Consider the following 16,697-nt stretch of genomic DNA (forward strand, 5'->3'; position numbering starts at 1 on the left):
CCGCGTTGAGAGTAGCGTATTGGTTTTAGTTGGAGCTGACATGATCAGGTTGATATTCAGCCCTTGTTGTGTGTTTTGATGTTTTAATGTTCTTGTTATGTATTGTCGCCGATGCTCTTGAAATGTATGGCGGCCTTTTGGTATATCTGACTTCTATAGAAAACTGGTCGATCTCGAGTTTTGGAGCCTTTTCTAGCGAAAAATAAAAAGCTAGAAACTACTAGTAACTGTTTTACATATTAGCTACGAGTTTGGCAATATGCTGTAACAGGGTATTGTATACGTGGGGTGGATTAGAGTAGTAAATACTACTTATAATCTACCCAAGAACATTATTGACTTTATCCTACTCACATCAATTGCGATTAATTAGGTAGTGCTACAAACGTAGTATGTAGCTAATAGAAGAGCCAAGGTTACAGTCATTAGAGGCTCTCATTATTTGAAAGATAGTATGTAATTTGTTGTCTTTCAGAATTAATATCCATTACTCTGAGATCATAGAGCTAGAAGGTAGAAACCGTCTAGAGAAAACGAGATGTAGGAAAAAGAAAACTAGTATTATCGACTTTACCTTTGTTTCTTACGCTATATATTACGTACTCATCTTAGTAGGTATACACAAGTTGCTCTATTCTACTGAAAAGGGTCTACTCTCTCCTCTTATGTAATCTACTGTGAGCAGTCCTTCCATTGAGACACTCTATGCTTCTCAACTATATGCCACGTATGTTAAATTTGAAACTCATCTCTCCTCGCAAAACATCATCCACACCCTACACCAAATCGACCCTCCTCCTCGCTTCCTCTCCCATGCCCCGAAAAGGCCCAAACCCCGACCCACTAACCCCCATCCCAATCCTCCTGAACCCCTCCATCCCCCTTACCACCAACAGAAAAAACAGCTGTTCACTCACACTCCCCGACGTCCTCATATTCGTTATCCACACCGCAAGCAAGTCCTCGCCGCCGCTAACGCCGCGTTCCAGACTTGCTGACGCGAACGAAGAGCTCGTTGCACTGTAGTTCTCGGCGTCGAAGACCTGTGCTGTATATGGCGTTTCCGCGCGGAGCAGTACGGGACGCGTGAGCGCGTATAGCGTTAGGACGCGGGAGGTACTATGGATGAAACGGGCGTTGAAGAACGCGGGGTCAGGACGCGTTTGCGCTTCGAGAAAATGTGCGTCGTATGGGGAGGGGCGAGCGTCGATGTGTGGGGCGTGCGTACTGAGCCCAACGTCGTAAAGGACTTTGCTGTTGATGGATGTCCAGGACCAAGAGGGGACGGTGGGGGTGTGTAGGTCGAGGGTGGGCTCGGTGTTTAGATCCAGATTGGAGCTTAGTGAAGAAGGATCGATTCGCCATAGGAGACCGGCTTTGAAGTCTTCTGCCCACAGTCCATGCCGGTAGTCAAAGCCCGTGACACTGGCGATGGATGCGGCAATACCTGCTATGGCGGGGAGTTTGTCGGATTGTCTGGTCAGCGAACGCCCGGAATAGCTTTGAACCACGCGATACCAGGCTGTGTGGCTTCCTTTGAAAGATTCGAGATCGTAGTGGATTGATGGGAGAACACGTTTGAAGTCTGCTCCTTCTAAGCCTTCGAAAGCCGACCCGTAGGATCCGAAATGTTCTTCGCGACATGATTCTCAGGTGGAAGATGTACAGCACTCCCAGAGGAGTTCGGTCTTGCTAAAATGAACGACTCGTGTGGATAGCAGACGTTCTTGTAATGCCCAAGCTCGCTTGTTCTTGTCTGAGTTAGCTAGTTTTATTGAAGCGAGTTTGTAATCAACTTACCAGTGGAGCATCGGAGAACAGAGTATCCCAAGGTTTCGAAGCGGGCCTTACATACAACTCCTGACTCGAATCGTTGCCGGAAAGATGGACCAGGCTGTCTCTGCTTCTAGAACAAATAAAGCCACAATGACTGTCCGACGCATCTAGTGCCGACAGAGTAAGATGAGAATTCCGGTAAATGTCCCCCATCATCGCCGATTCCCTTTGCCAATCTTCTTCCGAGTCCTGTATGATGCAGAGAGAATCAATCCACAGAAATGGAATGCCCAATTTTCGTGTAACCATGACTGCATCAGAAAAGGATTTGGGCAGCGTAGACATAGGGATCATGTCGCAATGGCTTTCGAAATTCGATTTCTTGGTGGTAATTGTCGGTTTTTGACCCCAGCAGTGACTCAAGGCAGCATACTCTATAGCGTCGGTTGAAGCGGGCGAGAGAGAGACAATGAAAGGCTCCGGAGATGTGACATTAATTAGTCTTGTTGGTAAACGTCCCGACACATTACGACACCGAGGATGTGAGGATTCGCACTCATTGATCCACCCTTTGATGAGATTAATAGAGCTGTCTCCACTAGGATCCGCGGATATATCTTGGAACCTAATAGGATCTTCTTCTTCCGATTCGTAATCTAATTGATCGTCAACGATAAATTCCCAAGCCCTCTTTCTCTCAATCGCCTACCTGCAGACCGACACAACTCAAAACTCACACTCAGATAAGGCCATAGCAGAAAAGTTGAAGAACTTCGCTCGGTCCTGATCGCCAGCGTCGGCAAATGATTACTATACCACTGCTTGACGGTAGACACATGGTTATGTTTCAAAGCATGTTCGAAAATAAAGCGACACAGCCTGCACCCTTCGGCAATCGCAATTTTCAACCCCTCAAGATTGTGATGTTCAATGTCTAATTTATCTTGGCGTGTGTTAACCAGTCTACAGATATCGCAGAGCCTCGGGGGGCACGTATCTGGCGGGATTTGAACATCCCAAGTTTCTAAGGGCGGAGTGTCAAGCCCTGTCGGGTATATATTAGGGCCGTGAGAGAATAGAGAGAATGGGACCACGAAAGGATCTGGATTGAATGTCTTTGTTACCGGATAGATATCCGGTACCCCCTTGATATCTGACGAAGATTCTTTCTTTCCGGGTGAAGAAGTTTGTAATTCGAATAGACCTTTTGGGTATGCTTCAAGTTCGAACAAACCCTCGGTGTTCGCAGGAGGAGCACCTGAAGTGGGGGTATCATTTGGATCTTCATACAAAGGGGCATGGTATCCCCAATCCGATACCTTCTGTAGAGGAGGAGGAAGAGATGGTGCTGCTAAGATAGTATTTATCGCGTGACTGGACCGGATAGGGCGTACAAGTCGTCGTAGCCATCCTGCTCTTTTCGACCGCTTTTCCATCGCATGACCACATCATCAATCATTCATGGTTATGAAGCGAGAATTCGAGATAACTATCAATAGTTAGAGTGCCAGGCTTTGTCTCTTGAAAAACTTGACGAAAGTGTAAAATGAAACCTCCAGCTGAAGAAATGATCACTTGGGCTCGAGGGCTGTGCTACAAAATGCCAGTCAGGGGGAGGTTGTTCTTTGCCAAGCCCTGACTAGTCAAAGGTCACGTGAAAGCCACCCCTTGTGAGCAGAGCTCGTTCCACTTGCCCCATTCTTAGTCGTGAAAAAACATCGTCCTCGAGGAAGGAAGTTCAACCCATGTACAAATTTACTGAATATTTATAGTCACATACCAGCAGGCTTTGGGCTTTTTATTACATCTAGCACCAATTATGAAACTGAAAGATTCGATTTGGGCGACTCCAATATACCTTCTCGAACTTTCAAGTCTGGACTTGTCATTTGCGAAGCTTTAGTGCTTCAATCAAACAGATTCGACTTTTCTAAAGCTTCATTGTAGCCACAACAACTGCTCGTTATTGAAACTTTCTTTTTTCCACTAGGACACGAATACCCGTCTGCCTGTTGAACCCTAAAGATCCGGGAACGCGAGATCAGTTCTACGTTTTACTTCTAAACTGGAGTAAAGACTTACAATAGTTATGCGTTTCCCAGTCCTTACTTGGGTCCTCTAACCGAATAGTAAACAACCTTAGAATTTGCGGGATTAACTTGTATATTTCGCTGAGAGATATCTAGGTAAGCATCGGTCAGCAGTGGTCAAATCATGATTTGCGCAAGAGAATGTCAACTGAGAGGTTTGTAAACTCACATTCTTCCCGATACACGTCCTACTACCAGCTCCAAACTGAAGGATTGTTTTTTCCATCTTGACAGCATCTCCAATAATCCAACGATCAGGGTTAAACTCATCGGCATCGGACCCGAATACCTCTTTGTCGTAGTGTACAACAGCAGGATTGATACCCACTCGATACCCAGCTGGAATGTCAGTATCGCATATAATAGTACCGCCAGCAGGTACAACTCGCGGCATCGTCAAGCCCACACTAGGATGCATACGCATGCCCTCATTGACGCAGGCTTTGAGATAGGGCAGTTTGATAGCTGCCGCATAGGAAACTGGGATATGAAGAGTGCTATTGGTGACCGCTTCATCAATCTCCGCCGTCAGTTTTTTGTAAGCTTTAGGGTTCTTCATCAAGTGATACAGGACACTGTTGATTGCTATAGCTGTTGTATCCGCGCCTGCGAAACTGTAATGGTCTATTAGACCGACCGGGTGGAAAGTTGGGTGTTGAATAACACGTACATTGAGCTGTGAGATTCCACGTATATGTGTTCATGGGTAAAATCAATCTTTTCACCCTTTTCGGTGTTGATGTCGAGCATTTTTCGGATCATATCATGCTTGTCATCCGCAGCCGTAGCAAGTCTATTAGGGTTTAGAAACATTAGCTGCTATACCGTTCCTTGAACAATCAAAGATACAGTTTAAGCGGTATTTCACTTGGTAAACTCAAGGCTACACGAAACTAAGATGCTTACTCGACTTTGCGTTTTTCAACAGCTGCCTTCGAGGCATCCTCAATTTTCTTCACAGCTCCTAGGGCTCCACGAATAGATGGCGAGATCAGAATTGTAGATAGAAGGTACATCTTTGTAAGATATGAAGGGACGGTTCCGCCGATAGTAAAAGCAGGAAGGAGAGAGTCGATAGCTTTCATGTATCCACCGATATCGGTACGTTCACTCATGAACCCAAACATTTTGCCGTAAAAGAGTTCGCCCAGAACATCAAATGTATACCTATAAACCGTTAGCTCTTGCGCTGCACTCAATTTCAACAATAAGGAACTGTTGACTCGGGAATAGTAAGGAGATAATAGCTGGCATACATGTTGATCCATAACCCCAAATCGATCGCTTTATTCTGACGGGCAAGAACGTTGAAAGTATCACAGAAAAGCTGTGTACACCAATCGATAGCTTTTTCTGACTCAAGAACACTGGACATTGAATAAACGTTATTCACAATCCGTCTCCGCTCTGAATGCTCCTTCTCGTTACGAGAGGGAAAATGTCCCACATAGCCATTATTTGGTGGTGCCCAGGCATCATAAAAGTCCGACTAATCTGGTTAGACTTTTCGTGGAGCAAAGAGCATATGTTTCGTACCTTGTTGAAAACACTCTTAGTGCTGTATATTGTCTGTAAATTCTCAGATCAGAACGGCACAGCAGATTTCGACATGCCATTTATGGAGTTATTTTGTGAGATTTACCTTGATTGCCGCTGGGTCTGAGCAAGCGATCTCGTTCGGTGCAATTCGTACGAGCTGACCTGGATTCTCTGATTAGCTCATATCAAAGAACTCAATAATGTTCCATCCTAATCCTACCATATTTCTTGTGTAATCTGCGTTGGGTGTGTTCCATCCTGCCACTCGCGGTGTTGAACACAATCCATGACCGACTAATTGAAGCCAAGAACGGCCCTGGCACGGAACGTAAAGGATGGAAATAACGACAGTATATGATCCAGCTTATCTCGAGCGCACAAAGCCCGATTAAGAAAGGCAATGTATATTCAGAGAACGCGAAGAACATTGTGGGTCACAGAGCTTGTTGCTCGGAGGAGGGAAGTGCAGTATGAAGGAAAGTTTGGGCTTCGGTCTGACTCGAACTCTCAAAGACCGAAGGAATTTAGTGAAACGCGCACCCAAAGAATTCGTGAGAAAAAAAACACCTTCGGAGCGTAATTTTGTAAACTGCGACTGGTGCTCGATATGCGGAAAGGCCAGCAAAGACTCGATCTTGAAATCAAGGCGCAGCGTGAAGGTTGCTTCTGCATACTGGACATATCCAACATCACCATTTGTTGGTGTATGCAGGATTTATCCGGATAATTTCGACAGACATATTCCCGACGTAGTACAATGAAACGGCTGCGCAGATGACAAACATTTCGATTATGAATGTTGGCTGCACGAGTAGTATGTTAAGCTGGACGATTGTACTTACCTAAAAGAGGTAATTAAGAATGGCTCAATGGGACTGGGGTACAACTGACTGTCACCGAATTACGCTTCTACCAACTATGAGGCAGACAAGGAAAGGTCATGACCACCTTTCCAACATTTTTAATTGCGATCAGAAATAGACCACTCAAAACGGCTCAGGAGTATCTTCAAGGATATATAGAAGCGTATGTCTTTGCCAGGGAAAGTGAAGGAATCAGCAGTACCGGTCAGAAAAGAAACATCGCATAGACTTACACGAAACATTCAATAACAACCTATGGATCAATCAAATTTGAAGAAACGCGCTGAGGAGATTCTTGCGACAGCCTACTCCCTCTCTGATGCACTCGCCAATCTGGGTTTACCAGAACCGTCTTTCGAGCACGGTCTTCCTGCTATACTAGATACTGACTCTGTCCAGAGCGAAGCGGGAAATGGACGACAGCGATTGCTTCAAATGCTTGATGAGTTTCGAAGCCTATTAACCGAGCCAACACTGATGTTGACACCCGAACTGGCAAGTCTTGTAGCCATATCTTTTGGAAATCCGACTGACGATTTTCTTCTCTTCAGCGCAATCCCTTGATCAGCGTACATTCAATCGTGCGCTTGGGAATCGCGGAGAGCTTCCCACCGGAAGGAGCCTCTGTCCAGGATCTCGCTAAGAAGCTCAATATCAATCACAGCTTGATACGGCGTTTGTTGGCTCATGGTGCGACCCATCACATCTATTATGAGGCAAGCCCAGATGTATTCGTGCACACAGCAGCATCGAGAGTCCTCGCAGAAAATGAGGGAATGCGTAAATGGATCTTGATTGGTGCCGAGGAGCTCATTCCTGCAACGTTGAAGGTGCGTTTCCGTCCTGTATTTCTACGGCGTGGTATTGCAATTGCTCTCAGCTTCCTGATGGATTCGAGCTGACCTTAGACCTCTAGACCGCCGAGGCATTGGTAGAATTTCCTAACAGCGAAGAACCAGAGCACAGCGTAAGCGACCCCCTTCACCAACGAGCTGTCAAGGTCGTCTCACTGATGCCGCCATGTCCGTGTAGGGATGGAACGCCCAAAATGGCACCAACCTGCCTATTTTCCGAGCACTGGCGGCAATGCCGGACAGGGCGAAGACCTTTGCCGGTGCAATGCAATGGCACGCAATGCTTCCAGGATTTGCTCCAAAGTATCTTGCGTCGTGCTTCCCATGGGGTTCTCCAGAGAATTCTGATGCAGGCCTGACCGTTGTTGATGTTGGTGGCGGACTTGGTCACGTGTCTCGCGTGCTCGCCAATCACAACCTCGCGGTGTCGTGCATCGTTCAGGACTCGCCAGACGTCGTTCTTCAGGGGCGAGACGATCTCCCGCAAGCTCTGCATGAACGCATCACTTTCCAGGCGCACGACTTCTTCCTGGAGCAACCTGTAAAGGGAGCCGATGTCTACATTCTGCGGCTTGTTCTACACGACTGGTCTGATAAATATTGCCATAAGATTATTACCGCTCTGATTCCAGCACTCAAACCTGGCGCGAAAGTGGTCATTAACGACCGCGTTGTACCTGGACGCCACGAAGCTCATTACCTGGTCGAACGCGAAGCACGGTTTGTTCCCTTGCAGACGGCAATGAATTGGGGTGACTGACAAGTGCAAATGTAGTGACTATGACATGTACATGTTGGCATTCCAAAACGCTAAAGAGCGTACGGCAAACGACTGGGTTGCCCTCTTGAAGGCCGTTGATGCAAGATTTGAATTAACAAAGGTGTTTCAGCCACCCGGTTCATACTTAGCAATTGTGGAAGCGACTTGGCAAGGCTAGTTTCTTGTCGAACCCTTGAAGGATTATTAAAGCGTGAATTGTTATAGCTAGTCAAAAAATCAGAAGGTTCGCGTAAGCCCTCCTCATGTAACGTTCTCTTTAATCCGTGCCACACAAGTCTTGAATATTTTAGAGTAGCCGAGTTGGGACGAACATCGAAATACGGACAGGTACTCGCCTCATAGTCTGTGGGAAGATATTTGAGTGAGCTGCCAAGTTTTCGTCTTCTTTCTCATTGATGCCTTTAATGTAGACAATTGCTCGGGAACATCGACCAACTCCTTTGAGGGTGCTTACACAATAATATAAGTGGAAGGTACCTGCACTGATGCGGCTCTCATTTGCTGCACTATTAGCCTAAACCAGTACATCGCAACTTGAGATCCGAGGGCTATGGCGAACGCACTGTGTGGCACATAGACAGACGTGGATACAATAATGTGATTCCGCGGTACCAACTGCATCGCAGGTTTGTACGACAATTATCATATCGTCGCTTCGTTTGAACTGCCGACAATTTGAACGGCTCGGGAAACGCCAACAACTCAAGTAAGGGTCACTCCAACAAATCCAATTATGGAAGGTGCCAGCATTGAAAAATACTACCAACTGAATTAGATAAGAAAGCCCAATACAGTTTTCATGCAGTCATCTAGAATACGAGGGTGTTGTTGGAAATTGATTGATCTAACAACGTTGAAGAAATTCCTCCTGCCTTGAAGATATCTGCCTAGCCTACATGTTTATCAATGAGTGGTATTCGTTGGTCATCGTGATCAGCCTTAATTAAGTTGTTATATTGAAAAAAACCTTTCAAATCAATGTGCGGATCGTTCTACAATGAAATATTTTATTTTCACTTTTTCAGTTAGAATAAAACCATTTGGACATCGAATCTCTTGATAATCATGATAACTTGAGTATTCCCGGGAGTTTTTGCGCTCTGATCCTGAAAATGCCAACTTCAAGCTACTTTGCAAATCCGGCCCGTCGTCTATCTTCATAAGTTCTGGATGGCTCTGTGGCGGGAGCTACTTCAATATCTATGTTATCATCTGGTATGTCAGATCGGCTCGAGGGTTTGAGCTTGGTGAATGAACTTAATTGGGTACCTCGACTGAATGAAGTCGTCGCACTTCCCAGTTTCCCGAAAAGGCCGCATGCTCGAAAGAATTGAGGTACAGATGGAAGACAGGCAGCACTTAGAACGAAGTCGTTCTCAATGCTATTCCACATACCAATCCGGATACCATGGTCTGCAAGTATATATCGTAAGTATCTTGACAAACTAGACACCGGCAGTAACTTACATAGAAGCTCGTAAATACTCGGATACCCAAATAGATATGTATTTGATGATAGTTTGACGATGGCAAAAGCACAAGAGCTGTACTGAGTAAGCTCAATGATTCCAGGAATGATAGAAATTACGTACCACAGTCCTAGCCCCATGAGAGCCGTTGTACTGATCTTTTTCCACGTAGGCATTTGTAGGCCCCACACTACAATTCCAGGATAGACTGCGAATGCAAAATCCATGAAAGCAGATATGCCTATCATTAAGAGTATCAGCATTGCCAGAAGATTGATAAATTGATGGGAAAACATACCGCTAACAGAACAAGCATATATGAGACCAACTGACCGATTCCAACATCGAGTTTCGGGATGCTTGAACGGATCCCACTGGCCTGCTACGGGGTTGCACTGAACAAATATTAAGATGAAGCCTACCACAGCTAGTATGTTGAGACACCAGCAGAGACAAAGGATCGAGACATGAAGCCACCGACGTGGAATAAAAATTCGAATAATCAGGATACCAACACCGAACTTAGGTAAAGCAATGCTCAAAAACACCCATGTGTCAGTGAAAATAACCCAAAAGGCTGCTGCTGGAATAGTTGCTGCCGGATTGGTCATGTCTACATTTTCGGTCGCGTATAGTGCCTTTTGGAAGACTCCTGCTCTGACGATATTGAGCATCTGTTAAAATAGCATGTCGTCAGTGACAAATTGTGAGAAGATAGAAAACGTGTTAGGGGCGGTTTGCTTTACCCAAGAGATGGAGAACACGGCATCTTCTAAGCCGACATCATTTCTATGCATACGAAAACGAGAGAAAGTCCTCATGAAAAAGAAAATCGTTGAAAGAGCTGTAAATGGCCATGATGCGGCAGAAGCCTCATGCGAGAGCTTCGTTAGGACCTCTTGATCAATCATCACTGCTGAGCTTGATAGGGAAACCAAATGAGATAGACCGCACTGAACCTGAAGAGAACAAAAAAACTCGAGGAGAAGAGGGAAGTGGCAGAGGGAAATTCTAGGTACACCAGAAACGGTGCCGGCCTTTAGCTGCAGGGGTTTGCTTCTGCAGGTTACATGATGAACGGCCAAGCGTGAGCAAGATCCTTCCACACAAACTAACATGCACACCAACAGATAGATAACTTCTTACGTGGTCTCGAATCAATTCGAGACCTGGAATCAGTCCCTGTCTATCGTATTCCTGCATTCACCTAAATTTTACAGCATGTTGTTTATTGAGATTTATTACTTGTCTAGGTCCTTGAATTGGTTGAGCCCACAGAATGTTAAAATATCCAATTTACCTAGTTTGATTTCAACCGCGAATTTGCTTTAGGTTCAAAGCTCATGTTAAACAGAGAACTCTAGATTGTAACACGTCGTCCTTGAACACTCACGAGTTGGGTAAATGACACGTAGAATTCGTTGAAAAGAGCAGTTTATCAAGATAAAATCCTAAAAAGTGCTACACACTCTGTTCTAGACTTTCAAGAATCATGCTGATTGATATTCTGGGATTCTTCAACCTCAAGGGTCCCCTAGTTCCTAATTTAGCCGTCAAAAAATCCAACCTTGAAGTAACCGCAGTGCAACCACAAACCAACATTGAAATACGCCCGATTCGTACTTTTTCGACAAGAGCCACCGATCGGCTTCAGCATCATAGAATGTTGGCTCCAGATTAGGAAGGTTCGTAATCCTTCGTTCTCAGTGAAGAAAGATGTGTGGTGGTACAATCTACAATTTTCCAAAAGCTATTCGAGCCGAGCAATACTTACAGATATTCAATTGTTGGACTCGGAATAACACTGCAGTTGGTACTTTACTGTTTGTCTCGAGCTTGGTAAAAGTGCCGCAGTTAGGCAGCAGAAGCACAACAAAGCGGCCGCTTTGAGATAAACAGAAGAATTCAATTGGAGTCAAATCATGTCCAGGTTGTAGAGTTGGCATGTGCTTCTACTTTCCCCTGTTGTGACGATGAAGTGATATCTATTCCAGAACCTCACTCCCAAGAAAGACGATATTCCCTTCCAGCGACTAACAACAAAGAAGTTCTCAAATAGCCAGAAAAAGACAAACAGAATCCTAAGCACGCTCGAATCTGAATACTGAAAACATGATTCCTACAAAGACCCACCTCGGTATAGCAACCTTTTTGGACGATTCCGCCGCTACCGATGCAGGGATACACATCTACCCCGATGGAGACCTTTCAACACCAGAGAGGAGGAGTTATCGAGAACTTCGGAATAGCGCCCAAAAGAAAGCTCATCTTTTGTGTGCGTCAAACACCTTCGTTGCAAGAAAGGTCGTGTTGATCCACTTCCGAAGCCACTGGGAAAACATTTTGTGGTTCTGGGCCGTGGTGCTTGCCAATGGCATTCCGGTCTTATCGACACCACTCGTCAACAACAAGGAGGGTCGCATGTCCCATTTCCAGCATCTCTATCAATTGTTGCTTGATCCTATGGTACTCACCAACGAAGCTCTTGCAGCCAGTGACTTCTTCGATAACAACGTCCTCTCGATTATCAATGTCGAGAAACTCGACGTTACGCAGGCCAAACGCAGGCTATCCAAAAATGGCGGAATTGAATCCTTCTACGAGAACGCCCATGACTTAGCTGTCAAACGTTCCAAGATTGATATACAATCTACCGTTGTGCACGAAGACTTCGTCCATTCGAGCAACTTATTTGGGGAGAGTGAAAGTCAAAATTCTACTCCTGAGCCGAACGAGAATATCTTCGATCAAGTACACCAAATCGAAACATTCAGCCCAACATGTCATATTACAGACGGCGTTGAAATTCTCATGCTCACTTCTGGAAGCAGTGGCAAAGCCAAAGCAGTCTGCTTGACTTATGAACAGTTACATGCGTCGGTCAGTGGCAAGTGTTCTGCTCTACCAGTTCTTTCGCAGACTTCACTTCTGAACTGGATTGGACTTGACCATGTAGCTAGCTTGGTCGAAATCCATCTATGTGCTATGTTTGCGCAGCTAGACCAAATTCATGTATCCGCGAAGGCGCTCGTCGCAGAACCTCTCAACTTTCTACGTTTGGTCTCAAAGCACAAGGTCTCGAGGACGTTTGCTCCTCAATTCTTTCTACAGAAGCTTGTAGATACCTTTGACACCACGCCTACTCACGATTTGAGTGGAATAAGCCTCCCCCATTTGCTTTACCTAAACTCGGGTGGCGAGGCAAATAACGTCGATACTTGTGTTCGACTCACCAAACACCTTATATGTCTAGGTGCTACAGCTAGCAATATTGTTGTTCCAGGCTTTGACATGACGGAGACTTGTGCAGGAGCAATCTTCAATAAACAGTGTCCGTATGTCGATGTTCGAGCTAGGACTGAGTTCACATCACTCGGTACTTGCATGTCTGGCATTGAAATGAGGGTCTCGCCCACAGCAGAGGTCAATGCATCCGATAAAGAAAACGAAAATGCAGTCAAGACAGGTCCACTTGAATTGCGTGGCCCTGTAGTATTTAATCGCTATTTCAATAATGAAGAAGCCACTCGTGACGCCTTCACATCAGATGGATGGTTCAAGACTGGCGATCTGGCTGCAATTGATGCGACCGGGCGGTTAAGTCTAGTCGGCAGAGCGAAAGACTTAATTATCATCAATGGGGTTAAACACATTCCCCATGAAATCGAAAGTGCCATCGAAACAGCACAGCTTCCAGGAATCAGCAAATCTTTTGTCGTTTGTTTCGCGTATCGGCGTTCTGGATCTGCTAACGAAGACATATATGTCGTTTACCAGCATGCTTACGACCCACATGATAAAATCGCTCGTCACGAGACTCTGCAGTCGATTAATCGCTTGGTACTTATGTTCGCGGGTGCAAGGCCACGTGTGTTACCATTACCATGTGGCCGGCTAGAAAAAAGCACCCTGGGAAAGTTGTCACGAGAAAAGATACGGACTGCATTGACCCGTGGCGAGTATAAAGAGCAGGAAGAATTAAACAATACGATCATTCATTCCTATCGTCAGACTACATTTTCCGCACCAAGGGATGACACTGAGACCACCTTGATGGCTGTCCTTCTTAAATTATTAGACTTTGGTGACCTAGAAATGGGCATCGACACTCCAATACTAGAAGTGGGCGTCAGCTCCGTGGATCTTATACGACTGAAGAGTGCTTGCGAGAAGGCTTTCAACATTGCTGACATCCCAATCATCGCGATCATGACCAATACAACAATCAGAACATTAGCCTCAGCAATTAAAGAGATCCAAAAAAAGCACCAGTATCAAGCAAAGTACAACCCAGTGGTGACACTTCAGCTCAACGGGTCTGATACGCCACTTTGGCTGATCCATCCTGGAATTGGCGAAATTCTTGTGTTTCTGGGTTTGGTCCAGTACTTCCAAGATCGACCCATTCACACTCTTCGGGCTCGCGGATTCAACCCGGGAGAAACACCTTTTGCTAGCTTGACAGAAATATTGCAAACATATCATGAGGCGATAAAACAAAAACAACCCAAGGGACCTTACGCTCTTGCAGGCTATTCTTACGGTAGTATGCTCGCCTTCGAGCTTTCCAAGGTCTTGGAGGCGAATGGTGACGAAGTCCGCTTCTTGGGTTCGTTCAATCTGCCACCTCATATCAAAGTGCGAATGCGAATGCTCGATTGGACCGCGGGTGTCTTGCATATCGCACATTTTTGCGGAATAATCACAGAAAAACGGTCAGAAGAGTTGGTGGATGAGCTTCGTCCGCTGCCACAAAACGAGCAGGTAGCCAAGTTGTTAACTGAGAGCGACCAAGAACGTTGCAAAGATTTGGCACTCACTCAGGAGTCGTTACTAAACTGGGTACATGTCTCATGGTCCCTTCAGAAGATTGGATGGGAATACGACCCATCTGGATCTGTCTCCCATATGGATGTTTTCTACTGTCAACCTCTTAAAGTTGTTGCCAAAACCAGAGAAGAGTACAGAAACACCAAGTTAAATCATTGGCAGGAGTTTGTGCGCGGCGATGTGGTCTTCCATGAAGTTGATGGAGAGCATTACACAATGATTGGGCCCGAGCATGCCCCCAAATTTCAAAAGGCGTTGAAAAAGGCATTGTCAGCGCGTGGGATTTAAGACAAATTCCCGGGTGTTCAATCTGTTTGATTTGGTGATTGAGCCTGGAAATGATAGAGCTACATGTTGTGATTAGTTTATTTTGTTAAATGGGTAGGTGAAAAGCAACGAATTGAGCAATCACAGTTAGAGGGTTCCATTAGACAAATGCTTGAATTCCGTTTCTTCATTTTCTTCATCAAATGTCCAACATAAATTGGCTATATATCTCAGAAGTCCAGGCATTGCTATATACACGCAATCCTTGGCATGCCTTCTGTGCCCGCGTTTTTAAATTTCGATGCGAAAGCGATCCAACTTAAGTCTTTTTGAATTGCCTGATATCCATAATACGACGATTTATCCAGTGGGCACAGTAAGGGGGAGTCCTCCTCAGCTCGCTTAGTGCCCCGCTTTTCCTCTATGAGCTTCCAGCGACACAGCAGACAAGCTACATCAACAGCAAGACTTGTTTACCTAAGTACTGCTGTTACAAGAAGAAACGAAGTTTCATCTGCTAAAGATACATATCCTTTGGAAGAAAGATAATACAACTACACCATCGCTTGCCGGTTCTATGACATCATCATTCTTGCTTTCGGTTGGAATTCAGTAATCGGCTATTGTGAGAACAGCTGATCTCAAGCCACGAACACTCTTCAACATAGCACGATGTCACAATTCAGCCTCCTCCTACGCACCAGAATCTTCCGTTTCTTCCAAGCAATAGGTCGATATCTCGACCACTATCTCTCCTTCCCACTCCCCCCATCCCCCTCATTCAAACTCAAAATCCCAGCCACAATCGGCACACCAGGGTTCATAGACCTCTATTTCTACGTTCCTGCCTCCTATTCCAAGCCATCCACTCCATCGCAAAAGAAATATCCCATCCTCCTCAACTTCCACGGCGGCGGCTACACCATCGGCCACCCAACCGACGATGCGCGTTTCTTCGCCAAAGTCCTCGAGCAGAATCCCGACACGGTAGTCGTATCTGTAGACTATCGTCTCTCACCTACATATCCCTTCCCAACTGGAATTGAAGACTGCGCATCAACACTTCTTTACATTTTCGCCCACGCCTCAGAACTCCATCTCGATGTCTCGCGAACATGTCTCTCAGGCTTCAGCGCCGGCGGCAATTTCTGCTTCGCCGCGCTTTACAGAGCACATGAAGAGCTAAACCGATTGAGATCTGAGGGCCGAATTGCCGAGTACGAAAATGGAAAGATCGTTGGCATAGCGGCGTTTTATCCAGCGCTTATAAGAACGAAGACTCGAGAGGAGCGTGCGGCTTCGAATCCAAATTTCAAACCTATCCCGATTCCAAAGTTTCTGGCTGGAGTGATGGATGAGTCGTACTTGAATCCGATACCGAGCGACATGTCTGTTCCGCTGCTGAGTCCTGGGTTAGCTAGCGATGAGTTGCTGAAAGCGGCATTACCTAGGAATTTGGTGATGATCACGTGTTGGGGAGATGCTTTGTTAGTCGAGGGTGAGGAATTCAGAGCAAGATTGAAGAAGTTAGGATTTAGGGTCGAGGGATATACGGTGCCTGGGGTTTTGCATGGTTGGGACAAATGGCCTAGTTATTGGAGAGGTGATAAGGAGAGAGATGACGCTTATGAAATTGTTGGACGGTGCTTAGGAGAGTTTTGGAACGAGAGTTGAGGACTTGATATTTGGCGAACAATCTATTCGTTTTGAGGTTTGATGCTAATTTGACTTAAAAGGTTTTGAAAGTAGTTACATTTCACCACATTAAAAACTTGGTTTCAAAAGAGATCTTTAAACTTGAGGAAGTGAGCATTGAACTAAGATTTGCGAAGGTATGTCCTAACTTAGTTTTGATGTTATTAATTAAGTAAGGGTTGCTATGGAGTTTGTGAGTCTGAAGCAAAATGAGAGATAGACACGCTGATTTTATTAGAATTCAAAATTGGCTTCAGTTCCAAATCTGAATGATTCATTGAAGCTGTCTTCCTTGCGAACTAAGCCACTAGCGCAAGCCTTCTGGACCTTATAACATGCTGGCTTTACACTTGCTTGATGACTGATAGTCATTTCAACCACTTTATTACGAAGTTTATCAGCGCGGCCGCATGAGCGAAGAAGAAGAATAAAATAATCAACACGCTATCCCTTCTCGCGGACAAAATAAGTGTCAGTCACCTACCCACGAATCTTAGACTAAACAATAAGTCGGCTTCGAATAGAGTGACAGA

The 16,697-nt window shown here is 45.4% G+C and overlaps 5 protein-coding genes across 5 annotated transcripts; 3 read left to right on the plus strand and 2 right to left on the minus strand.

Moving 5' to 3' along the window:
* Nucleotides 1-776: 776 nt before the first annotated feature.
* GLAREA_06455 (Cytochrome P450) lies at nucleotides 777-5,833 on the minus strand (the record flags this gene model as incomplete). Its single annotated transcript, XM_008081868.1, has 12 exons — nucleotides 777-1,585; nucleotides 1,667-1,751; nucleotides 1,801-2,432; nucleotides 2,486-3,127; nucleotides 3,859-3,958; nucleotides 4,036-4,480; nucleotides 4,537-4,659; nucleotides 4,773-5,033; nucleotides 5,123-5,355; nucleotides 5,403-5,435; nucleotides 5,509-5,567; nucleotides 5,626-5,833. 12 exons carry the CDS (start codon nucleotides 5,831-5,833, stop codon nucleotides 777-779), a joined length of 3,630 nt encoding a protein of 1,209 aa, XP_008080059.1.
* Nucleotides 5,834-6,523: 690 nt separating this feature from the next.
* Nucleotides 6,524-8,060, plus strand: GLAREA_06456 (S-adenosyl-L-methionine-dependent methyltransferase; the record flags this gene model as incomplete). Its single annotated transcript, XM_008081869.1, has 5 exons — nucleotides 6,524-6,772; nucleotides 6,820-7,098; nucleotides 7,185-7,235; nucleotides 7,301-7,842; nucleotides 7,898-8,060. The coding sequence occupies 5 exons, from the start codon at nucleotides 6,524-6,526 to the stop codon at nucleotides 8,058-8,060; spliced, it is 1,284 nt and encodes a 427-aa protein (XP_008080060.1).
* Nucleotides 8,061-9,029: 969 nt separating this feature from the next.
* Nucleotides 9,030-10,283, minus strand: GLAREA_06457 (uncharacterized protein; the record flags this gene model as incomplete). Its single annotated transcript, XM_008081870.1, has 5 exons — nucleotides 9,030-9,316; nucleotides 9,371-9,447; nucleotides 9,496-9,613; nucleotides 9,671-10,046; nucleotides 10,119-10,283. The coding sequence occupies 5 exons, from the start codon at nucleotides 10,281-10,283 to the stop codon at nucleotides 9,030-9,032; spliced, it is 1,023 nt and encodes a 340-aa protein (XP_008080061.1).
* Nucleotides 10,284-11,484: 1,201 nt separating this feature from the next.
* Nucleotides 11,485-14,490, plus strand: GLAREA_06458 (Acetyl-CoA synthetase-like protein; the record flags this gene model as incomplete). The annotated part of the gene is made up of 1 exon (XM_008081871.1): nucleotides 11,485-14,490. The coding sequence occupies one exon, from the start codon at nucleotides 11,485-11,487 to the stop codon at nucleotides 14,488-14,490; it is 3,006 nt and encodes a 1,001-aa protein (XP_008080062.1).
* Nucleotides 14,491-15,141: 651 nt separating this feature from the next.
* On the plus strand, nucleotides 15,142-16,143 carry GLAREA_06459 (alpha/beta-Hydrolase; the record flags this gene model as incomplete). Its single annotated transcript, XM_008081872.1, has 1 exon — nucleotides 15,142-16,143. One exon carries the CDS (start codon nucleotides 15,142-15,144, stop codon nucleotides 16,141-16,143), a length of 1,002 nt encoding a protein of 333 aa, XP_008080063.1.
* Between the last annotated feature and the right edge of the window lie 554 nt (nucleotides 16,144-16,697).

The sequence above is a fragment of the Glarea lozoyensis genome (assembly GCF_000409485.1).
Source record: "Glarea lozoyensis ATCC 20868 chromosome Unknown GLAREA15, whole genome shotgun sequence".
NCBI lineage: Eukaryota > Fungi > Ascomycota > Leotiomycetes > Helotiales > Helotiaceae > Glarea > Glarea lozoyensis.